We start from the raw sequence: 26,163 nt of genomic DNA on the forward strand, positions 1-26,163 counted from the left end.
CCTTTGCAATTTTTTTTTTTTTTTCTGCAAGGTTTTACCCACAGCTTCTCATAATTGACTCTTTTTTTACCCATTAGCATAGTGATGTTTCTTCAGAGATAATATTCCTTATCTTTCCCCTGGCACTCTTGGGTCAAACACCTTTCTAAACACTTATCTTGTTAGCAAGCACTGCCTTCCAATGCAGACGAACAATGGAAGACCCCTGAGGGTAGAAGGGTGTCTCACAGGCTTGGGAGCCCCAGTAAATGATTGCTGGGTGAATTATTCAACAGTGATTCCCAGCAGATCTCTTATGCCTGATCTGTTTAAGTGCTGGACATACATTTTGAACAAGACAATTCCAACCTCTGTCCTTTACCAGAGCTAGCTAGCATTATCAGTGGGCTGCAGGGGGGAGTAATAAGGTGTAAAAGTGAAAACAACATACACAGCACATATACATATACATACATACACATATGGAGATACACACACACACAAACTCCTGTTTACAAAGTAGAGCACCCATGTCACAAGCTTGGCAGGAGAGAAAAATGAATTAATGGCAAGCAAATATCGTCACTTCCTTCCAGACACCCTCATACCGCTATCACTACCATTGCAAAGGTAAGAGGATAGATGGTTCCACCATACTGTTCCTTCCATGCACTCAGCCAGCTTAAAAACAAAACCACCCATCATCTCTCCTGGAAAGACTCCATACAGGCAGTGTGAGGAAATATGCATGCAAGCAAATGTGTGGCTAAAGCAGTCTTCATTTTAGAAATGCTTTTTCTTACTTTTATTTTAGACACAGAGAGTCAGAAAGGGGAGAAAGAGAGAGAGGAAAGAATGAATATGGGTGCACCAGGGCCTTCACCACTGAAAACAAACTCCAGGTGCACGTGCCACTTTATGAGCCTGCCTTTACGTGGATACTGGGGAATTGAACCCAGACAGTCAAGCTTTGCAAGCAAGGGCCTCTAACCATTTAGCAGCATCTCTCCAGCCCTCAAAATACTAAGACAGGAAATCTTCACCTTTCTTTAATTTCTTTTCTCTTTAACATTTCTTCAGTTAATTTCATTTTTACTGAACAGAACCCTTTTAATGTAGAGGGAAGATTGGTTACTTAGTTATATATAGAGGTCACACACATAATCATTTTATAGGCAGATAAAACATTTATTTAAATGGAAACACTAATCTTTATTTTCATCATGCTGAAGTATGTGGCTACAAACAATTTCCAATAAAACACTATATGTAATAAGCAAAAAATAAGTTAGTACATTGTAAATTTACATACAGTTTTATCAATTAACAGGTTCAAGAACACACCAGCCATTGAACACTTTGCAGCTACTTTTAGTAAAAAATATCAAACACCCAAACTTTATCAACTCCAAGTGAGACACTAAAGCGCTATTCAAGACTTCTTTGAACCGGTTACACAAGTACACTTTTATTTTTGGTTACAGCCCCCTGCTATGCACACAACCATTGGAATGCTGGAACATTGACACTTTTTTTTTTTTTTTTAAAGGGCACAAAGCAAAGCAAGGAGATAACATGCCAGCCTCAGGGAGGCTGCGGTGAAAGTGCAAACTGCATTTTCTTTTCCTGAACCACGAGGATAAGGACGGGCACCTCAGACGACACGGCAGGGGTATGAGCATGCTTTCTACACCACACTGGTGGGACGTTTACCAGAACCGGGTCTCCATGCCTTTGACGATAACCTCTGGTTTGAAACAGTGAACAGGCTTCAACTAACTATAGTGCAAATCAAATACCGAGGAGCAAAACGACAGACTCAAGACTGCCACAGATCGACCTGCTGCTTCTCTACCTGGCACCACGCCACACAGGACACATTGGCACACGGTAACGACTTCTACTTAGGTTTTGATGTGGAAGGCTGTGCGGCGGAGGGAGTGCAGGGCCAGCACACAGCAGCCCCGGAGCAAGGCCCCGATGTTGTACACGGGATCGATGCCCCCCCTCTGAGTACTGAATGCCCACAGGACAGTGGGTAAGACAGGAGCGGCCACGGCCAGGAGATCCACCACGAAGCTGCGGCTCCAGTACTGCCTCGACACCGCCCCCTGCGAGAGGATGCTATCTTCTACGCAGGATGCAAAGTCCAGCTCTCTCATGAGGCGGTTTGCACTGGTTTCCATAGCTGCCTTGCAGAATGGCGTCTCCACGGGAGACAGGAGGATGGCTGAGTTCGGACTTCCTGGAGTTAAATCGACCATTAAGGCAGAGATGGATTCTGGGAAGCTCTCCATCCAGTCAGCTCCGGAGGATGCATCATCGGGCGATGCTGAGCTGGAGGGACAGGAGCTGGGCAGCTTGAGCTCAGAGAAGGCAGGGCTGAACAGCACCATGTCGGTCTGCACGGCTTGCTCCACCACCAGCACGCTGCTCTCCTCCTGGCTGGCTTCCAAGGGGAGAGCTTCCAGGCCCTTCGCTGCCGGTGTGGAATGCACAAGCTCCAGGTCACCAGATTCTGTGGTAGCGGCTGTCACCACCTCATCCAACAAATCAGTGCCATCGGCCATGCTGTCTCCCCCCAGCAGCTCACTGTCGGCTCCCTCCTCTGTGACCTGCTCTTCCAGAGATAAGCCATCTGCCATCTTCTCAAATGTGGCGCTCAGCGGGAAGCTCTTCCCTGGGGAATCACACAAGTCTAGGCACAGGTCATCCCTCAGGGAGCCATTGTGTGCCATCTCCATGCTTTGCAGCAGGGACTCCAGCTTCTTGTTCTGGATGTTAATGTCCACGAAATACTGCTGAATGCCTTTGTCTTTATCAGCCAAGCTGCTCCTCATGGTCTCGATGACCTGCTTGAGCTGCTTAATCTCTTTCCTGGCCTCCTTGAGTGCCAGCTGAGCCTCCACCCGGTGGCACTCCTCTTCAATCCAGTCTTCACGCATGCGGGCCAGCTGGGACTTCAGCTCCACGATTTCAGATTCCCTAGAGGGAAGGCAAGCATAGTTCTGAGCAATGCTGACTCTGAAACCAGTGACAAGCAATTCTGAGGCCCAGCCGCTGGGGCCTACTTCTTCTACTTGAAATACCGAAGTTAGGTTAGCTCTAAATTCTTTTTGGCAGGGATTAGCCATGGATCTTTCCCCTTTTAATTGTAAAAGAGCTCAGCTGATAGTAGTAACCAGAGCAACAATCAAAGTAGCTACCATTGTTTCCCTTGTGAGTGCTCACCATGCATCAGACCTTATACTAAGTACAGGCAATCACCCTTTTCTCAATACTTGATATTGAGAATTTGTGGAGGACCATTTCACTTTTAATGACTGATGAAATACAGAAGCTGAAATGATGTTTTAGCCATATGAAACTGTTCTGATCACACTCCAATGGTTTTTAAATTATAAAATGCTCCATGTTGCAGCAGGGTCCTCCCTCTGTCTCATCTCAGGTAAGAGTGGTGAACCTGCCTGACAGTGTGGAGAATTTACACATTGTCTATATTAACATTCACAAGAAGTTATTTTAAAACCTTTGCCAAGAAATTCTTTTATGTAATTTCTTCAAAGTCAATGTATGGTCTCCCATTACTCTGGGAGCCTGAAGGGCAGCGTGGTCAGGATGTTTATATACACGAAGCACTGTTAGCTGCTTATTTGAGTTTATGCTTGAACATTTCCTCAAATTTTCCTTCTTTCTTATACCTCTCCCTCTTAGAAGGATACCAAACTTCCCTTAGACTTCTCAGTTCATAAATCATATACCTTCACAACACTCACCCTAGAGGGGAGCTTGAGTCTCAAGTCTGTTTCAAAGACATATCACTTCTCGGCCTTTGGGCTGAGATCCAGTATATTTCAAGCAGGTAAAGAATCACATTAATTTGGAAGACGAAAAGGCCCCTGATCTCTCTACCTGTACACCTACACAACCAAGCTTTGCCAACCGAAATCCCAGGTTCCTCACCACATCCTTGGAGCAGCAGAGGATGCGGGTGGGGCTGCTCCAGATCAGTGCTGAACCACACCCCAAGCTCAGAGAATTCAAAGGCCACCCTGACCCTGAGCACAAAGCTCCTGGCTTAGAGCACTGCTAAACTGACCCAAGTTCCAGGAAAAAACTACCAAACAGAAAACCTGGCTTGTCCCCAAGATGTTAGGTTTTTTTTTTTTTTTTTTTTTTTTTTTTTAATCTGTGTGATAAGATCTCTTCAATACTGCCAAGTATAGCAAAGTTCTTCCTTCAGTACAGAAATACTTTGCGGGAGTCATGGTGCACACAGCTGTCCAACGTCACGGATAGGTAGGGCTGGATGGGCCACTGTGACTTGCTCAGCTGAAAGCAGGGGATTGTTCCTGCAAATGTTCCTTCCATTTAAAAATAGTTACATACACACCCAATTCTTCATGTCAAAGCTTTGCCCACTCAGGTAAAACAAAGGATCCCCTCTAAACTCTGAGCCCCTAGTGAGCTCTTGAAAGTTAAATCACAAAGAACTATGAAATGACAGCTCAAAGATTGACTTAAAATTCTCACAAAACATAAAATAATTTTTCCTTTCCTATCATTTTATATAACTGAGTTCAAATATCACCTTGCCCCCTCAGGGGCTCACCTCTCATGCAGTCGGCGCTCAGACTCCGTCAGCTTGGTCTTCAGGTGCCTCACGGCGACCTCCTTCTGCTGCAGGGGCGTCAAGTACTGCTCTGGATTTGGGGGTTTGACGCCATGGTTTTCTCCACAAGACATGTATCTTCCAGATCGCCTGAAACAATCCAAGTAATGAACTCTATGTTTGACCCCTTTACTAAAGAAAGACAAGGAAAGGGACGGACTGAGAGTTTAGGCCCTCTACAATAGATAAGTCAAAATCCTACCCACACTGTGATGGTATTAGGAGGTAGGGCCTCTGGGAGGTAATCAGAAGGTAATGAGGATAGTGCCTTTGTGATGGGATTAGTACTGTTATCGGGGACCCATGTTAGTGAAGATGAAGCAAACTAGGCAGTGGGAGAATGGGGAGTGAATAGGATCTGAGTATTTTATGTACACATATGAACATATCATGATGAAAACTATTATTTTTACAATTAAATTATACTAATAAAAATTTATGGTTTAATAGTTAAGGTGCTTGCCAGCAAAGCCAAAGGACCCAGGTTTAATTCCCCAGTACACACAGAAAGCTAGATACAGAAGGTGGTACATGCATGTGGAGTTAATCTGTCTCTTCCCTCCCCCCAAATAAATAAGTCAATATTGGGCTGGAAAGATGGCTTAGCAGTTCAGATCCTTGCCTGCAAAGCCTAAGGACCCAGGTTCGGTTCCCCAGAACCCATGTAAGCCAGATGCACATGATGGTACAGGTGTCTGCAGTTTTTTTTTTTTTTTTTTTTTTTTGCAGTGGCTAGAGGCCCTGGTGCAACCATTCTTCCTCTGTCTCATAAACAAATAAGTAAAAATAAAATATTTTTTGAAATTCAAGGACAAAGAGACTAGAGTGAATCCTAGAGCTCTTTCCCCTTTGTGAACAGTCCCAACCTGTAAGACAGCCTCCCCAGAACCTTACCATGTTGGCACCATCTTTGCACAGTCTCTAGAACTGGGATGTGTGCATGTCTCTTGCCTCTAAGTCACAGGATCTATCATCCTGTTACAAACTGAGACAAAGCAGACAGCTTGGGAAGAATGGATACTTGTGTGCTGGGTTCTCAAATCCCAATAGCAGATAGCTCATGTCAGACACTCCTCCTGATCGTAGTGTTGTTAATTACGTGGAAGACTGAGGTGTACAAGTATTTGTGGAGGCATAGAACAGTGGAGGAAGGCTTTTCATGGCTTAGGAATGATCTCAGATGAATATACAATTGTCCACAGGCCTGGGTTGCCAGGTCAGTGTAACATGCCGTTACATTGAAGGACAATGTTACGGGGGAACTGGAGGGGGAAGGGAGAGAGCAAATTGACCTGATTCTCCACACAATGGGATCCTGCTTGCCACTAAATTCAAATTGTTCTGAGATCAACTGCCAATTTGGTGGGGATGGGAAGTTTCTTGTTCCAAAGGGAACAATGCCGCTCTACCCTGACCAGCACACTTTGTGGAGAAGCACTCAATGTTCTGCAAACACAGCCCCAGATGGAATCTTGGCCCCTCTCTGGCCTGGCTGAGTGCTGGGCATCCCTGCTCTGAGAGAGCTGACTAATGAGAATGGGGATGCTGGGGAGGAAGAGGGCTAAGGAAGGCAGCCAGCTTCTTCTCCGACTCTGGACCCAACCCAAGCCACTGTGCTGCTTGCCCCTGTGCCTGCGCTCTGGTCAGCATTGGCCTGGGTCCAGTTTCTACTCTCAGGCTCTCCTTTCTGGCTCTTTTGGATATATAGTTCTTTCCATCTGATCCCCATTCCTCCCTACCCCTTTTTAACTCCTCACTCACCTTTTAGATCTCACTTTGATTTTACTTCTTTATACAGCCACTGTGACTGCCCCATCCCGAGTTGGCCCCTCTCCACCTTTTACATGCTCATATAGCAACAGGTACCCGTAGATGAATCTTACTTTGTTTTTGTTACTAGATAGCTAATGTCCTTCTTCTCCTTTGAGTAACGAACTCATTTCTGATCCCCACTCTATTCTCAGTGATTACCACAGACCCTGCTATTCAGTGAGCTTTTGATGCTGGAATGAATTAGTGAACGCATGCGTGATTCCTCTCTGTGCTAAGCAAATGAGTAGCTTCCTCCTCCTACTGCCACTGTGCTGTTTTCCCTCCCTATGCAGTAACTGCTTGGAACGCTGCACCTTGTTAAAACTTGAGGTTTGTGCTATTGCTTTGGCAATCGTTAAAGGATCAGCTAAGTATGAAGAAGAGAAGTGTCTTATTATAGAATAAGACAAGAGAGTTAGAGTTACATATTTTCCCTTCTTTTAAGAAGCTTTCCAGGCAGGACAAACTAGCAAACATGAATTGAGAGGCGAACAGGACTCACCTCATGACTGGGCTACAGTCACTTCCTTTGTAGGAGCCTGAGTTGCTACTACTCGGCGAAGAAGGGGCGTAGCTGGGGTGGATGCTTATGGGGCTCAGCTGACTCCTGCACAGCATGGACAGAAGGTCCTTTTCCCGTGGAGATGGTGGGCTGTTGCCAGACTTGTGAGATGGCACTCCATTACTCCGTCCGTGGGGACCTCGACTGGGAGAACATCACAAATGTCATTAGAGCCCTTACTGCTGGAGATACTCAAGTACTGCTGTCTTGATACTCCCTAAGGCTCATTACTATTGAGAAACATCCAACTCCTGGGGCTGAGGAGGGCAGTGCGGTCCTGGATGCAGACTGTCCTCATGAGTGCATCTGATATTTCTTCTAGTATCATGAGCAAGGCAACGCCCCTCTGCTGTCCTTTCAAGTAGTTTCTAACCAGAAAGCTGGTTTTGAATTGAACCCAGTTGGCTTGTAAGAAAACAAACCATGGAAATATTGATTTAGCTTAGGCTCCTTTTGGAGGCTGTTTTGAAGATTTTTTTTTCAAGTTATTTAGTATACCTGTTTTGGTTGAGAAGTATTTTGGTTTAGTTCATGTTGAGGTAAGAAAATAAAGTTTTATTTGGGCGTGGGAGTTGCCTATAAAGGAGGAGGAAAAAGGGTACAGACAAAGAGGCTAATTGAATAAGCTGAATACCACTTAGTAGGTAAGGAAGAAAGATTGTCATGCATTTAGGGTCAATAGGAGGGGGTTACTTAATGAATACAAAACCAGCCAGGGATTCATAGCAAGAACTTATTCGAAAAACTAAAAGGCTATGTGAATATATCAAGTCTGTAATTTGACCACATTTCTCCTTTTCTTTCCATCCCAGTGACTTGCCACAACATTTTTCCCATTTAACTACTAACATGTAACAGTCCCTCTTTGGTCCCCTGCCTCTGGCTTTGCTCCCTTTAGGAGGAGGCTGACGGGGAACTGGAATGGCTTCTCGAGCAGAATTGCAATACCACTGGCTTCTTCTAAGCCCTCCAATGCTTTCCCACTGCCTCCAGAGTGAAGGCCAAACACCTTAAGATGGCTCACAGGCTCAGTCTTGTATATACTAAAGCACTCTAAATGACTATAAGCTTCCTGAAGGATCTATGCTCATCATCATCTTTATATTAGTGAACCTAGAAAATTCTCCCCCTTCTTTCCCTAAATCCCTGAATACCCAAGATGCCCCTTAGTTCAAGACTGATGGGAAGTGACTACACTCTCTCTGGGTTTTTCTTTCCCTAGGTCAATGTAGGCACCACTCCTTGGTAACCCTCAACACTGGGTTAAAACTTCCACCATGGGACTTGACACATAGCATCTTCAATGCTTGTACATCTTTCTGCCAGACTAAGACAACACACACTGATAGCCTACAACTTCTCAGAATGTGGTATGTGTTCCTTAAATGAGTGCTGAACTAATAAACTTGGTTTGAGTGTGCATGCACGTACACACACACACACCCCTTCCTGCCTTCACAGACTTGGTGATAAATCAGATCAAACTGGGTGGTGCATGTCTGTCAGCCTAGCACTCAGAAAGGAGAGGCAGGAAGATCAGGAGTTCAAGGTCATCTTCAACTACAAACTATATAACAAATTTGAGGCCAACCTGGGCTACATGAAAACTTGCCTCACAAAGTAAACTAGACAAAAATGAGATGCAAGATGTCATCTAAGTGCATTTGAGAAGTGGAATACAACTCAACTGTAGGCTGATATTCCAGGATCTGGTTTTTTGGATTTCCTGTTCATCTCACTCCACAGATCTGAGATCTACCAGAGTAGGGAAACATCTTGAGAATGTCAGATGTACAGAAGTAGGATAACAAGTTCTGTCAGGAATATTACTTGGTGACATTAGAAGAAAGTATAGAAGAAATTTCCTTTCATACCCCTTCTATTTGCAATTTTAATTACAACTCTGTGCAACTGACACATCTCAACGAGAAACGGCTGCAAATGTGAGCACCAGTGTGCCTGTGTGTATATAAACTTGGCTGCATATCCTTAATTACTTGTTGAAAATCTCATGTAATTTCAACCTGCTGCCAAACTTAGGAAATCACACATAAACCCACCAAATTCTAAGCTTGAAAGTTCTTTCCTGTTGAATTCATCCCAATAGACTCTCCTTTTCACCAGAAAGGAGACACTTGATGTGGAACAGATGGACTGAGGGCTCAGCAACAAAGCAATGTCAGCAGCCCAAGAGTGGGAAGAACTCGGAGAAGCTGAAGGGAGCATGCACTCTTGACTTGGATTTCTTTCTCTGTGCTTCACTTCCAAGCCCGGCAGTGGCCAGCAAATGTCCTAATGTGACTATAAGAAAATATAGAGGGCCAACCCTCACAAGTTAGGAGAAAATTAACTATCTAAACTTGGACTCAGGGAATTATGCTCTGAGTTAGCCATCTCCAAGGACCTTCTGTGACCTGCATGCTGTTCCAGAGGCTCTGCAAAAACATGCATTTCACTTAACAACATCCTACCAAGCTGGCATAATTATTACTTCCCATTTACACCTGAACTAATTGAGGCCCAGGGAGGATAAAAAGACTAAACACACAGCTGAGTTGGGCTTCAAAAAGTACTTTGAAACCTTATAATACTATCTCCCACTTTACAGACATGGCATACATTGCTCTTGGCTAGAAAAGGGGTATCAGGTATTGGCTTGTTTATAGTTACTGTCTGAACAACCAATACTCATAGTGCCATGAAGCACTAAGGCATGTGATCAGTGAGTGCTAAGCATTCACTTAGATGAAGGTTTCATGAAACCTTGCTACACAGAATGAAAGGTTCTTCAAGCTATCAAACATTGCTTGAGTGGGCTGAGAAAATGGCTTAGCTGGTAAGAGAGCTTGCCACGCAAGCATGAGAGGACCTGAGACAGAATGAGTTCGATCCTCAGCACCCATATTAAAAGCTAGACATGTCCACACATGCCTGTAACTACAATCCTGTGAAGAGCAGAGACCAGAGAATTGCTGGGGCTCTCGAAAACTGCACCTCTAGGTTCAATGAGACACCGTGATTCAGAAACGCAACACAGAGGAGCAAGGACACCCATGCATGCACGCAGGGCACGTGTGGCTATACCCATCCACTAATCTAGATATCTCTATCCCATACTACACACAATTAAAAATACTCAAGCATGGACAAGCTGGGCATGGTGGCACACGCCTTTAATCCCAGCACTCGGGAGGCAGAGGTAGGAGGATCACCGTGAGTTCGAGTCCACCCTGAGACTCCATAGTGAAACCCTACCTTGAAAAGCCAAAAAAAAAAAAAAAAAAACAAACAAACAAACAAAAAAAAACAACCAAACAAACAAAAAATACTCAAGCATGGACTAGAGAAATGGCTTAGTGGTTAAGCACTTGCCTATGAAGCCTAAGGTCCCTGGTTCGATGCTCTATTCCTCAGGACCCACGTTATCCAGATGCACAAGAGAGCACACGTGTCTGGTGTTCGTTCAAAGTGGCTGGAGTCCCTGGTGTGCCCATTCTCTCTCCCTCCCTCCCTCCCCCCCTCTGCCTTTTTCTCTCTCTTTCACTCTGAAATACATAAATAAACAAAAATTTATTTAAAAAATATTCAAGCATAATTAAGCAAATGCTCCAGGAAATGAATTTTTAGAATTTTAAAAGTTGAGTTTTTAAAAGGAAATACACAGTTATAAATATAGGCACAAAGTTATCATTAATAATGATAAATAATATTTTTAAAGGGGAAGATGGGATTTCATCCTTGTCATGGTGAGGGCGGTAAGCCTAATGCTAGCTTCCTCCATCTACCCTAAGCCCCATGACAGCTGGGCAAAAAGGATCAGTGTACAGAGGAGGGAAGATTCTGTGGACCCTATATCCATTCTGTTACCTGAACAAAGAGACTTTGAGAGAAAATATGTGTCCATGGATCCTTATGAAAGGCCTAATAGATCTCTATTCCATTAGCCACAGCCCCTTTACTTCAGGTAATATCACACCATAACCACCATTACCAGCACCTCCTACTTTTTACTGAACCATCCCCATCACTACTATCATTGTTATGGGCTGAGCTGTGCAGTCGTTTCAAGCTTATATGTTGGGGCCCCAGCTCCCCAGTCTTCAGAGTATAAATGGATTTGGAGACAAGACTTCAACCAAGGTAGTTAAGTAAAGATTAGGTAGTCTAGGATGATTCCTCATTCAATTTAACTGGTACTCTTATAATCAAAGAGAACTTGGACATGTGTCCAGTGGGCTGACAATATAAGGAAGAGAGCCAAACAAACAAAACAGAAAACTCAGAAGAAACCAACCTTACTCACACCTTGACCCTGGACATCTGGTCCCTAAAATGGTGAATGAATAATTCCTGTTGTTACACTTAGCAGTTACAGAAGGCTAACAGACATCATAACCACCATAATCACAATCACCAGAACCAACAGTCCTTTTCTTTTCTTTTATAATGACCAAATAAAACCTTTTACCAAGTTCTGTTCACCTTGTCAGCTGCTCTGTTCTGTTTTATTCACCTATTATCAGCTCATTTAGCTCAATGAAGTAAACATTATTACTACCCCATTTTTCAGAATAAGAAACTGAGGCCTGGAGCCATACATCGAAAAGACATTTACCTGTATGACACTGCAACATTTACAGTCTCCTTGCTGGGACAAAACATTTTGCCAAAAATAGATTATGGGAGGATAGGGTATTTTTGAGGCTTACAGTTTTGAGGGTAAGTTTCATCATGGTGGAGAAAGCATGGCAGAGCAGGCAGCTGGGGCGTCACAACTCATACACAGGCAGCAGAGACAGAACAGCAACAGTGAGCTAGTTCTGGAACTGGGCTAGACTAACAAACCTAAGGCCTACCCACGGCACAAAACTCACTCAGCAAGACCCCGCCCCCCACGGGCTCCTCCAGCTGGTGACTAAGTCGGAAGCTTAATCACAAACACTTGAGGCTATGGAGGGACATTTTTACATTCAAAGCGCCACCAACTCCAAATTCCAAACTGTTTTTTTTTTTTTTTTCCTTTTCCCATTTTCATTTCTGCCTGCTTCAAAACATACTTGTGTTTTAGTTTAAGAAAGAAAATTCCTTTGTCATATCAGTGGAGTTGGTCTTCGGCAACATGCGTCAATCTGTAAGTCTTTTAAAATCACCTGTCAAAAATCTTCTCACCAGCTCCACCTGTCCCCTACAGTCCGTATGCTTCTGCTAACCTTTCTCTGCTACAGCAGGAACTGTCTGTTAAACAGATGGCAAGCTGCCGTGGAGTTTGGCATGGATACATCCAGCCCACCTAGAATCATTCTCAACACATGGTCTTAGACACGGATTATGGAACATGCTGAGCGAGTCCTTCTGAAATCATGCTGCCATGCCTGGCTCAGCCAATGATGAGTAAGGAGCCAATCTCAACTTTCCAGTAAGCCTATTAGTGCTCATTGGGAGAAGATTCTGGTCTGCATATACATACATCTGATTGGCACATACTCCCACTTAACTGTTAACTGTTTAGTCTATCTACTTTTGTTCATTTACAAAGGCAAGAGTTCCACAGTAGAACATTTTCTCTGAGACCCTTTGTGCTACTGACAAGATCTCGGAGTTTAATGAAAAATTGGTTTCTTTGAAATACTCAATAAAACTGGCTTTTGGGGGAGGGGGCATCCTGCTTGATGCCCTGTGCCATGTGTATGAGCTAATGTCCCAGGGCAAGTCACATCTGTACAGAGCACGCTTACACTCCTGCCCTGCGATCCCGGAGACATGGTACGCGCTCCGCGATGGTGAACTTCTGTGTGCTCCCAGGTCGTCTGGCTTCAGCTTCACTGCTAATAATAAAACTACACTGAGGACACTGGCGTTCCCTTTATCAACATCAGTCAAGCCTTCTGCTCACCCAAAACAAATAGGAAATGTTTTCTTGCTGTGTCCTGGAGTCGTTAGCTTCTGGAAGCTAAATATTTTTCCTTTGTAAAAGGACTTTGAAAATCATAGTTTTTTAAGGAACCCTTTTCTTTGTTATCAAATTTGGATACTGTGGTCCAGGGCAAAAGGTCCCTAGGTAATGACGTGGTCAGTCCATTGCTTCTTTTGGACTTTTGCCTCATCATTGAGGTGTCCTGTGACCAGCCCATCAAAGATACACCGCATGCTCCATTATCCTCTATATCTTTTATGGTATGGTTTTCAAAAATATTTCCATAATTTATCCATTTATTGTCTTTCCTGCTCTACTTGAATGAATGTAGCTTTAATGGAGTTTTGTTTAGTGCCTCATCTGGAATTCCAGTGAATACTTGTTTAATGAATAGTGACACTAGTCATGGGTACAGACTCCTAAGACTGAGATCCCCTCCCACTGAACGTCACACACACATTTTCCCATAACCTTCTCCCTCACACTAACATTACAGTGAACATCTGCTTATGCTGACTACCTGTCAAGCACTGACCTAACTAGAAACCCTACGAGGTAGATATCACTACAGCTCTATTTCATAGATGAGGAAGCAAAGCACAGGGAAGCGAGGCCACTTGCTCGGGGCCATGGAGTAGGTAGATGGTTGGTCCTGGTGCTCAAGCCAAGAGGGTATGCCTCCAGAGCCTACACCCCCAGCTGCTGGGCTGATTTGCCTCTGGCCACAGTGGCCACCCACACCTAGGAACTTTATATTTTCCTCTCTGCTTCCCAAGTAAAGGTAGGAGGGTGTGAGCAACTGCTTCCTTCCTTCTCCAAGGTCAAAACAGAAGCCTAGCTTTAAAAAAAGAAAGGGTGAAGATAGTGGTTTTACAGATGGCTAGGAAATGATGGACTAAGGAAGGACAGGTGGGTGGGAAAGTGGAGAACAGGAGCTAAATTCTCCGGCGAGTACACACACAGGTGAGAGAAGGACAGAGAGGAGGATGCAGGAAGGCTGGCCTACAGCCCAGAGGAAAGGTCTCGACAAGACACAGCTGTGGGGGCAGAAAATAGGCTAGCTCCCATGACCCTGGTAGGTATGGTAGGGACAAAGGACCAGTTGCAAACCACTGTGATGTGCAGAACAGACCTTACTGAATAATGACAAAATCAGAATGGGCAGTAATCCAGGTGGTTCCACAAAACCATAAGGTGTGGAGGAGTCACGTGTAAAAGTCTTAAGGACCAGGAGACCAGGCCTACTTGCGTGAGAAAGAGGAGCGCTTGTTGGCCGCTGTAGACATGTGGACCTCGGGAGCCGAGATGCTGCCGGTGCTGCTGGAGGAGCTAAAATCCGCTTCACTACCTGCAAAACAAGACGGACAGAGAAGCATGAAGGAAATGAAACCTGAAACCTCCCAGGCCAGTGTCCGGACTTTGAGGCCCCAGCTGTAAGTCTGGAAGTGCCAAGAATCCAGAGCTTCCAGACACTCAGCGTTTCCCTCAGTGCAGACAAAAGAGCACACACGACATCATTTCATAAACAAGGCTACAAGCACAGGTGGATGGGTTTCCTAAAGCTGCCAGCCTCCTGCGGATTATGAACAGTGGCCCGAGGAGGGCAAGGAATGCCTGCCTCCCAGGGGTGGCTTTCACTCAGCAACAGTGTGCGCCCAGGGAAAGCAAACATGCTTATCAGCTCAAACTAGTTTTTTCCAAGAGTTTATCTTTGGGTTTTTGCAAAGTTGAATTTGGCACCACAGCTCTCGGGACCGCCAGTTAGAAGTGGTCAGTAGGAGAGCCCTAGGCTCCACAAACTGCTTGAAACAACACTTTCCCATCATAGATCTGGCTATCTCTGACAACAGGATTTTTGTAAAGAATAGAACCTTAACCCCAAAGCAGGAAATTAACATTTCCAAACGGAGTAACACTGGGACCTCTGAATTATACAGAAATTTGAAATTTTAGCTCTGAGGTTGTTCATTAGTTTACAAAGATCACATTACATCCTGAATAAAGTGAGAGTTGGGTGCGCAGTTGCACTAGAAACATATAGTGTGGTAGAGTCATATAAGCCATTCTAATAAAAAATAAGGCTGGTGTATCAGGAATGAAATCATTTCCATAGATTGTTTGAGGAGGCAAAAGGAGGGAGGAAGAAGAGGCAACAGAAAACAGAGAACAAAAGACATTTTCAAAAGAGATCAAATTTCATGTGGTTTTGGGAACCCAATCTAGCTTTACAATTTTATTTGAGCTTGGTAGGCAACCCCTCTAGCACAACTTGTGGTTCTTCTGGCCAGGAACCCAGAGTCAATTCCTACCATGTATGGAGTGCCTGCTGGATCACCAATGCTGCAGGTAATCTTGATTTTGTAAGGCAGACATTCATTTGACTGTGGTACTACTGAGGAAACAGAAGCTGATTGGCTCCAGGCTTGTGGGTGATGGGTATAGTACCAAAGCCTCAGAACACATCTGTTACACTGTGCTTTGTTCTCAGGAAGACAAAGAGGACAGCAGGGAGGAAAGAGAGGTTCTGAGATCAACGATACCACCAAGTACAGCCTGGTATATACAATATGCAACAAGATTTTGGCACTGCAGTGTGCAGTTTGCCTACAGGTTTTATTGGGGCTGCTACCTGAGAAGGGAGAAAAGTCCCTTTAGCTTCTGCGAACCCTCAGGAAGTTGAGCCTCTTCTTGGAAAGAGTAGAGAGTCATCCTTTAGCCACAGGACACTCATTCCCAGCTCTTAACAGATAGGGTAGCCACTTACTGGGATCCAAACCAGCTATTCCTTCTGGACTGCGGATACACCCTAAGGATAAAATGAACTTTCAAAGCTCCCTGAACTTAATCAGTTGCTTCTGAGTAATCCACTGGATGAATTGGAGCATTTTACTATCTCAAGGACTCATGACTGGTAGAGCAATCTAGCAAGTCACTATTCTTCACAGCCCAGTTCACCAAGCTTTGCTAGCCAATTACCAGGTGGTTATTAAATAATAAAGGTGGATGAATTGTAAAACTAAATTCTGTAGTACAGTCACCAGGTTTAAGAAGATATTTCTACATGTGAAATTGTGATCTGAATTACTCAGTTTTCTTTTCCTGAAAGGAATGCAAAACTTAGGAGTTATAAGTTATACCATTAGTTTTAATTTATGGCTTGCATAAAGCCAGAAATTCTAGAACAGAAATAGACAATTGCTAAAGCTTTGTTGTCACTTCAAGGTGCCCTCGATCAGCAATAGTTACAGCTTCTGAGCTAAGGGGCTAACTTCATTCTACATTTCACTGCCACTGGAACTAAACATTAGTTCTTATATATTTGTAGGGCCTGAGGTCACTTTGGACCAGTACTTTTCTATCTGATCATCTGCACATCTGATAAAGATTAGAAGCCACATTCGTTGTCCCCCTGTGCAGCCATATTCAAAATTACTTAAATGATTTTGGTAGTGAAGTCTTCACTTGGTACTTCACAAGGGCTTCAATTAATAATTTTAAAGAATTTGATTGGGCTGGAGAGATGGCTTAGCAGTTAAGCACTTGCCTGTGAAGCCTAAGGAGTTCGTTTGCAGTGGCTAAGCAGCCCTGGTGTGCCCACTCTCCCCTCTCGCTCTCTCTGCCTCTTTATCTGTCTGTCACTCTCAAATAAATAAATAAAAATAAACAACAACAAATTTTTTTTAAAAAAAGAATTTGATGAATACAATATATAAATAAATTCTTTTTAAGGAACACAGGAAAACTAATTTAATGTTATTTTTTAAAAGATTTTATTTTTATTTATTTATCAGAGAGAGAGAGAGAGAGAGAGAATGGGCGCACCAGGGCTTCTGGCCAGTGCAAAGGAACTCCAGATGCATGAGCCACCATGTGGAATTGAACCTGGATCCTTTGGCATTACAGGCAAATGCTTTAACTGATAAGCCATTTCTCCAGCCCAATTTTATGTTATTTTGAGGTACTGTCTCACTGGCTCTGAACTACTGAGCTCATTTTATCCTCCTGCCTCGGCCTCCTGAGTAGCTGGGACTACAGCTAGTTGTTACAATATCCATCTAAGAAAGCTGATTTTAGTACAACAACTGATATCCCTTTCCAATTTACCAAGTGAAATAACTAAGTGAAAGACAGAAGACCTGCAAACTCGCCACTCATTTATTTGTTGTCAATAAAGATACAAGGAAGGAGAGGACCCTGACTCATTTCATTCAAACAGTGTATGCAACGGGGCGTTCACTGCTGTGCGTACTGCAGCTGCACACAGCCCTTCAGTGTGACTGAGCTCAGAGTCCAGCCACAGGACCTGAGTCAGATAACGTGGAGTCAGTCCAGTCCCACCTCTGCTTACTAGATGGTGGATGTTACACGAATTGCTTTACCTCTCTGTGCCTCAGTTTCCTCATCTGCTAAGTGAAGAAAATAACTGTAGCAACTACATTATAGGCTTCTTGTATGAAGTTAATATGTATATAATATAAAGCTTAGTACAGCATCTGACATATACTCTGAATAAGTGATATTGACCATTATTATTATTTTGTGGGGATTAAAAAGGTAATTTTTGTACTAGAGAAATGGCTTAGTGGTTAAGGTGCTTGCCTGCAAAGCCAAAGGATCCAGGTTCAATTCCCCAGGACCCACATAAGCAGATGTACAAGCTTGGACATATGTCTGGAGTTCTTTTGCAGTGGCTGGAGACCCTGGTGTGCCCATTCTCTTTCTTTTATGATACTTTATATTTTTTGTTTAATATTAAGACAATAATAGTGGTTATGTAAGAAAAAAATAGTCTATAATTTTATTACCAAGTACAGCATTTTGATATACAACTATTAAGCATTTGTACTTAACACATTATTATGTGCACTGTTTGTTTTGTTCCCTTGATGTATGACAATCTTTAAAATATGCCATATTTTAATAAAATAAGTAAATATGTTTTAGGCTACTGTTGTGTGGCAGATTCCTCCAAATTGAAATATTCTTTACTGAAGGGAGGGAGGGGACTCTCCAACTGAGTTGTGTGCAAGCTGTGAGGTAGACTCGGGACTCTCCCAGCAGCTGAGCCGCCTGGGCTCCAGAGACGCCTCCAGGAGTCATCGCCTATGCTTGGGTGTGCTTTTCCGTAACAACTCCTTTGAATCGTCCATTGCTCCTTTATAGCCCCTCACCCTGCTCTGTAAGCAACCCCAATAAATTCAGTGGTTCACTAAACTGGCTATGGTGTAATCTTACTTTGGTCTGTCTTCTGGGCCCTATTTGGGGAAAGTTGTGTGTTCACGTCTCAATAGGAAGAGTTTCCCATGACAGCTACTTATATTTTTTATTATTAAAAATAAATATGATATAGTAGGCACTGTCTTATGTACCTGTTACATCTTACTTCATTTCTCGTGATAATACTGACCTTACGAAATAGGGACAGTTTTAGACCCTTTTATAGAGAATAGGTGAATGATACACATAAGGGGACTCAAAAGTCCAGACTGGAACTCAGGCCATCTGACCCTGGGGACCAGACTCCAGCCCAGCGAATGTTCAATAGCTATGCTTAGGCACAGAAATTTATATACCTGTCTACTGGCTGATCTGCTCAATTGACAGACATAATACCAGCTTCATATCCATGGGATTTGGAGGAGGCTCTGGTCTGAAGTAGTTTCATGGTCAAGAGAGTTTTTCCCACCTGCCTGCATGTGGATACCTCGTGGAAAATCTGTATTGTCACTGGCAATACTCTGGCAAAGCACTGGCAATGATGTGGGCATCAAATATGCCTGTTCCCATGAAGCTGAGGCATTGAGGGAGATGTATATCTAAATCACCCTCACCCACACTGCCTTTAATCATCTGCCTGAACAGGGAGGGAGACACCATGACCTCTAAGATACTTTGTGATGATTAGTTTCTGGTGAATTAAGAATCGAGTAGCAAAAGCCCTTTTCCAGGTAGCAAGAAGATATACCTGTTAGCTTCCAAAAGTTCTGGTGTCCTTTTGTGTGTGTGTGTACATATAGGTGGCTGCACGGTGCTGTGTGTATGTGGCAGTCAGAGGACAACCTTGGGGTGTTGGTAAGGACCTTGTTTTGAGATAGGACCTCTTCTTGTTTTGGCAGTGTAAATGTCTGATGAGCTGCCCCACAAGTGTTGGGGTTTTCCCGGCTCTCCCTCCCATTGCTGTAGGCACATTGGGATTATAGTTGTGTGTGCTACCTGCATCTGGCTTTCTTTACATGGGTTCTGGGGATCCAAACTCTAGCCTAACCACTGAGACATCTCCCCAACACCTCTGGTGTTCTTTTGTTTGATAGTCTTACTGGGCTGTGTAGTTCTATGTGATGTCACAGTCATAAAAACTCGCTACATGAATGGCATGGGCAGAGAATAAGAGAAGGAAACAGGAAACAGAGTATGTACCCAGGCTAATAACTAGACTAAGTCTTAAGTCAGTGCATTTGAGTCATTTAGACTGCTATTCTTCTGTGCCACTCTGGGGGAACTCTGGGGAAACTTGAAGGTCCCCATACAGCTGAACAGAAAGCAATCCTTCCAACTATTAAAACAGTACTAAGCCATTCTATTGCCCTGGTATCCAATGTTACTCCAAAGCGATCAAATTAAGTCAAGTTGTCCATCTATATCCCCATATTAAAGAGTGGCAGCAAAAAAAAAAAAAAAAAAAGAAAAAGAAAAGAAAAGAAAAGAAAACAATAACAGAGAAAAATAAATTAGTTCACCAGCTCTTCACCTCCCATCCCCACACTCAAACACACAGAGATACACAGCAGCTCTGTTCTTTAGAGGCCTCTGGAGAGGACAAAGGGGCCCCTGTGACTGCTGCCAATCACTGCTACCAAGGAGCCTCTGGAGCAGTGGATGCACACAGTCACCCCAGACATGAATCAGACTCAGTGGAAGTGACTCTTAGCTGTGAAGGCTTTGGGGGCCCAGTCAAGGCACCTAATAAATACTCTGCCATCACACAGGGCTTCCTTTCAGCTTTTGCAAGCTGCTTCTCTGAGGTGATTATTTCAGAGGGAAATTTATTTATTTATTTTTGCATTTTTTGATGAGAGAGAATGAGACAGAATTTGTGTGACCACATATCTGTCTCTTGTCTTTCTCTCTCAAAATAACAATAATTTTTTTAACGTGGGTAAAAACAAGGAGTTCTTCTACATTTAATATTGGCAAATAAAATACTATGTGCTCTGCTAAGAATGTGTGAACACAGAACATGGGGTCAGTAAGAGCCTGCACTGATCCTGTATGTTTAGAAAGGAAAAGGAACTGCTAGGAATTTATGGTGCACAGGAGTAGCTCAGAGGCAGCCTTAGCGCTGAGCCATCGTGACTGGAGTCAGAGCAGCCACGGAGAACTCTGCATTCATGCAAAGGAGTGACATGACTCCTGGATTGTGGAAGGAACACACCTCAGCCTGTTATTAGATGGGAGAAACAAGGTGTGGCAGGAATTATGTCCCTTGCTCCACACACAGACTATCTCCCAAGAGATCTGTACAGTGTGGTTTCCCTTGGAGAGGGGAAAGGAGGGAAGAGGCACATTTACACGCTTTCACTTTATTATCTTCCTGCGTCATCTGGTTTTGTTAACCACGTGCAGATGGCGCTCACCACAAAAAATGAATCCAAGGGAAATGACTTAAGAATCTAAATTTCTGTTAAGAAAAATCTTTTTCTAGCATCAGTAATCATAGCATAAGGTATAGTATTGTAAGGACTCTGGAGTCAAGCTATCCGAGTTTAAATCCTGGCTCGTCTACTTATATTCTGGGGAATCTTGAACAAGGTCCCTATACTCTTTCTGTCTCAGTTTCCTCATCTACAAAGTAAGAGTGAGGATATGAGTAGTAACTGATTGTTGAAATTCATGTGAAATATGACAAGAAATGACACAGGGCCTGTACACAGAAGGCATTCGACATGAGTTCATTATGACTTTAGCTACTGTGATAGTAGCTCAAGGGCCAGAAGAGGGCTCTGCAGAAACTACCAGGTCTTTTTACAAGAAAGACCCATAACATGGAATACTTTATTGTATTGAAGTCATGCACTTTCATAATGACTCTTCATGTAAGCAGTTTTCCTTGAGCCATTGTAACAGGGTTTTTAAGGATGGGGGATCCTAAAATAGCCTCCTCACAGGCCCATCCAAGACGCTGTGGTATTACCCCTGGGGCAGAGCCTTGCTTTCAGGGAACCCCGGGGAAAGTGCCAGCAGGTTTACCACAGCTCTGGCTACTCATCCAGGTGGCTTTTCAGGCCTAAGAAAAGGACGGAGGACATATGTAAGAAGAGGCCCCAAGAGGGCCTGAGGTCCAGAGGTGGCTCCACCCACGTCACTCCTTTATCTTGAGCTGGCTTATCTACCTGTCCTTGGCAGAAATACAGCAATCCACCTGCCGACAAGAGTGAGTGAGAGAAACCAGAAACAGAGAAGGCATACACAAGCTCAACAAAAGAGGAGAAAGGTAATATTTTTACCAAAAGGATTTGCTTCTAACCAGCTATGTGGTTTTGGTGAAGTTTTTAACCTTCTCATCTGCCTTAGTTGAAACACAGACATATAGGTGTGTTTATATATTTTAAGGGTTATTGTATACTTAGCAAATATTTATTAAATATCTGCTCTGCCATATGCCAGGCCCTGCTCTGGGTATGAGGATAACGATTCCTATTCGGCTGGTTGTTGGGAAGAGGAAATGAGTTAATGTACAGAAAGCGTGATATACTTACAAATATTCACCTTATGATCGATAACTTAATGATTCCCACACCTTACCATGCATGAGAGTCACTGCGGAGTTTAATGGCAGTGTATCTTTCTGGACAAAAGACGGACACTTTAGTTGAGAAGGTCTGGAGGAAGGGGACTGAGGAATCTGCATCTTCATGACTGTCACAGACGATGGGGCAGCAGGTAGAACGCGCCAAAGGTCAGGAGCACTGGGCTGTGCAAGGTCTGCCAAACTTGAGCGGGAAGTGGGCAGAGAGCAAGTGGAAGAGGAGGCCGCTGAAGGAAGGAGGAATTAGTTCACGGGCTGAATACCCAGGAGAGAAGAATTTAACATTCAGAGCAACTTGGGCCCGCATAGGTCTCCAGGAACGCTTCCTTGGGTTGAATGCATTTTTAAAGAGTTGGAAGGGAAGATGGGGATGCATACAACAAACAAGCTGTTTAAAACTGGGCCAGTTCGAGCCAAACTCACATAATAGAGGTTGGTTGACAACTGACGCATGGTTTAAGACCCTCATGATCCTGTTTAATTTGAGTTCGGGCATGTTCATGTGTGGAGGTCATAGTACAACTTCAAGTGATGATCCTCGCCTTCCCCTTTGTTGGAAGCCCAGTCTCTTTGCTGTTGGCTGTTGCATATGCTGTGCCAGTGACCAGGATTACAGAGGCTCGCACTGCCCCATCCAGTTTCCATGGGTCCTGGGGATCCAAACTCATGTCCTCATGCTTCTACCCCCTGAGCCATCTCCCCAGCCCTGATCCTCTTTGAAAAGAAGGAAAACTGGAGTGCACAGTTACAGGTGTGAAAACAAACACCACTCAGAAGAAGGAAGTATCCTACCATCCAGCACAGACTAGGTTTCAGTTATTTCATCACTCCTAAGCTGCTGACTTTAGTGTAGTCCGTGAGTCCATAACACAATGCGGAAGAGCTCTAAAGTATCCACCCTCCTCAGAATCCATTGTCTCCTACAGGGAATCAGCTTCTGAGAATTCCAGTCAGCGCTCATCAACCCCATCCTAACTGATTATACTGGGGACATGAAAATAATGGAGCATGCCAGGCCTGAAAGATTTTTCTGACTCTTACATGGCTCTTAAGTTTGATCTCTTAAGCTTGCGAACTGGACTGAGTTCCTGCCCCTTTAAAACAGCTAGTTAGAAATCCTGCTGCTTCTATTTAAGAATTGTTTATCTAGTGCTCACCTAAATGAGATGTCTGGCAGGAAAACAGCAATAAAGGCGGTGGTGATGGTGGGTGGGAGCAGGGTGCCTTGTCAGGGACAGGGAAGGGTAGAAAGGTGATGGGAGTAGGGGAAATGAACAGTAAAATCTCCAGATTAGGACTGTGACTTTAAAGCCTATAATGTAAGGGATGAGGAAGGGAGGGTGTACTTTATGGGAGCTACTCTTTTCTTCTTGCTTCTTTTCTCCACAGACAAGCACTGTCAGATTTCACTGAGAGATCTGGATGGAAGAAACACTTCCATTTGCTGGAAAAGACATGGCATAACTTACAACTCTCTGCCGAGACATCCGACAGGGCTCTGAAATCGCGTCTAGTGTCTGTATTTAGGCATTTTTAAAAACTGGCTCCAGAACCTAACAGTCTTGACTGTCTTCCCTCATTTTCACCTCCACAGTTGGCCACCTCAAGGGCACATAAGTGAATTCCAGGTCAGCCTGGACTAGAGGGAGACCCTACCTCGAAAAAAACCCAACAAACAGAGCAATTCAAGTACTGAGCAGAAGTGATAACTCAGTTTTCCGCACGGAGACCTCTCTACCACACCTATCAAGGCCCAGGAAACACTGTGGAAAGGATGCAAGAGTCAAAGGACAGGGAGGCGTGCTATGAGATGTCAAACTAGAAGTGACCCATTCTATTTATGACTGCACAGTGGCTGTCATTACCTGCATGCTACTGCACAACAATGTTGTTATGGATGATGGAGAAAGACAAAAAGAACCAAATAGAAGAGGGACTAGTTGGAAAGAAGAAGGAGGTAAGCGGAAGAGTGGGACAAAAAAAAAAAAAAAAAAGGAATGGGAGGGGATTATGATCAAAATGCATTAGCGCGTACCTGAAAATTGTCAAAAAATTGTTTTTAAAAATTGTTTTTACTTGGAACACATGCCTTTTGTTTTTGCAGTCTGTAAAGTTTCTAAAGGATCTCTGAGGAAACATGTGGTCTTCTTTCTCAGAGAGACAGGGAATTGCCTGCTTTTCCTGCACCTTCAATACCACACCCACAAGTCCGTCTGGGGGGTTCTGAGGACAGACAGCCTCTTATGGTCTCTGGATACACGCCTTTCAGGTCTTCTTTATAATGTACAAGACTGGCAGGAGAGGTGGGGGGGGGGCAGGCCAAGGCTCCACTCACACCGTGCTACGTGGGAACCAAGCATGCCATTATTCCCCCAAAGAGTGACTTTTCATCATTTTCTCATTTCATTTTATTATTAGAATCTCAGGTTCACAGAATGGGATTGGAAATAATCCTTGGTTCATGTCATACTCTCTTCATTTGCCCATGTAAGATTCTTCTCAATTTACTTATGTTTATATATTTCTTTCTTTCAGCCTACCTTTACGAGAAATGACAAAACCACCACCATCCCCTGTCACCGAAACCAGAAGCTGACATGTGGTCCTTTCTATTTATCCTTTATTTAGCATCTTCTTGTTTTCATTTTTACAAAAAAAAGATCACACCCATAAGTATTCCTAAAGTAGGATTTTTTTTAGCTTTTTATTTTGCTTTTAGTTTTGTAATGAACAATTACCATGAGAAATATTATCTTTGGGGACAATTTTCAAAGCTCTCAATATAATTGTAGTATATTCATCTTACTGATATGTAACATTCCATTGTGTAACTTATACCCCAGCTTCTTTCCTTATCCTCCTGATAATGAGAAAATGAACTGGATTTACTCCAGGTACACAGCTAGGTTTTTCCTTCTGATAAACATGCATTTTCATTTGCTTAATATCCATAAACAAAAAAGAAATGCCCTGCAGATCAGCTGTACTCACATTCCTTTCCCTCTTGTTACAGAGACCCAAGAGTTAAGAGTCATTATATCCCAAATTGAGAGTCCAAAGTGGTGATGCTCCCCCCTCTGGAAGCTCTGATCTTGCTAACCCCTGAAAGGTCAGGAATTGTCTGACACCTTGGTCTCTCCTTCCATAACTCTCTTCCTTGCATTGACAAAAATCACCAGTCTGCAGCAGTGACCAGATGAGATCGTTGCTGCACTGTCCACAGCACCTCCCTGAAAATGGCAACCCCTGTCCCAGGGAGGTGAGAAAATGAGACAGGTAGAGGCTTCCTCTGGAGTGTGTGTTAGTGTGTGTTTAACACAGCTCAGAACTTGATTCTTGTTTTAAGGCAAACCTTAGATTTGAGCTGCAAGTGAAGGACATACCTGAGTTTTAAACCAGGCCCTGCTATTGTAGAGAAGGATAAGCCACCATATGAAAGTCTTCATTTAGGGCTAGAGGGATGGCTTAGCGGTTAAAGTTAAGGCATTTGCCTGCAAAACCAAAGGACCCAGGTTCAATTCCCCAGAAGCCACATTAGCCAGATGCACAAGGTGGCGCATGTGTCTGGAATTTGTTTGCAGTGGCTGGTGTGCCCATTTTCTCTCTCTCTTTCTCCCTCTTTCTCTGTGTCAAATAAATAAATAAAAACAAAAAAATTAAAAAGTCTTTGTTTAAAAGCAACTGCCCTGCTTTAGAAAAGTTAAAGCCAAAGGAAAAAGAAAATTTTGAGGTAGGATCTCCCTCTAGCTCAAGCTGCCGTGGAATTCACTCTGTATTCCCAGGCTGGCCTCCAGCTCACAGCGATCCTCCTACCACTGCCTCTCAAGTGCTGGGATTAAAGGTGTGTGCCAGCCCAAAGAAAAGACTTTTGATTGTCATGCCAGCATCCATATGTTAGAGCTGGTGATGTGTGAGAATGTGTTTGTTGAATAACTCTTATCTGTGGAGCAGGACAGGCAGTGAAGGGACAGACTTTACCCCATCCTCAGGTCCTATCACCTCGCCCCAAGCCATCTGCATGAGTATCACTGGGAGCAAGTCTCACTGAGAGAAGTTGTTTGAGAAGTTAGGTAATTTATAGATGAGGCCCTCGGTTGTTTTAGGACTACGGGGAATTAAGAAGCCCCTCAGGCTCTGAGTGCTGTGAGACACGCCCATGCCCGGGACGCTTCACAGAGCAGACTGCCTCTGACAAGACAAGGACAGAAGGTGCGACTGCTATTTAAATTATCCTTACATGCTACAGTATATATTTTGGGAATTATTTTTACACATTTCATATCCAATATGTGAAATTTCAATTTATCTTACTTGGCAGAATACTGAGTGATACTAGCCTTGCCTCGTGCAACCAACTACCAGCTACTGGCACGCATCCCACAGCTATGCTCCCGAGTGAGCTCCAGCATCAGCTCCGG

General features: G+C 43.7%; 1 protein-coding gene across 3 annotated transcripts in view; it reads right to left on the reverse strand.

The window, feature by feature from the left end:
- Nucleotides 1-1,143: 1,143 nt before the first annotated feature.
- Sybu (syntabulin) overlaps nt 1,144-26,163 on the reverse strand; it is a 76,816-nt gene continuing 51,796 nt past the window's right edge. For all 3 annotated transcript variants that reach the window (XM_004661387.2, XM_004661386.2, XM_045142641.1), the window contains 4 exons: nt 14,185-14,287; nt 6,966-7,169; nt 4,592-4,741; nt 1,144-2,964 (listed from right to left, as the gene is read on the reverse strand). In XM_004661387.2, coding sequence (XP_004661444.2) covers nt 1,884-2,964; nt 4,592-4,741; nt 6,966-7,169; nt 14,185-14,287 — 1,538 coding nt within the window. In that variant the 3' untranslated portion in view covers nt 1,144-1,883. The remainder of the gene's footprint in view (nt 2,965-4,591; nt 4,742-6,965; nt 7,170-14,184; nt 14,288-26,163) is intronic.

The sequence above is a fragment of the Jaculus jaculus genome, chromosome 2 (assembly GCF_020740685.1).
Source record: "Jaculus jaculus isolate mJacJac1 chromosome 2, mJacJac1.mat.Y.cur, whole genome shotgun sequence".
Classification (NCBI taxonomy): Eukaryota; Metazoa; Chordata; class Mammalia; order Rodentia; family Dipodidae; genus Jaculus; species Jaculus jaculus.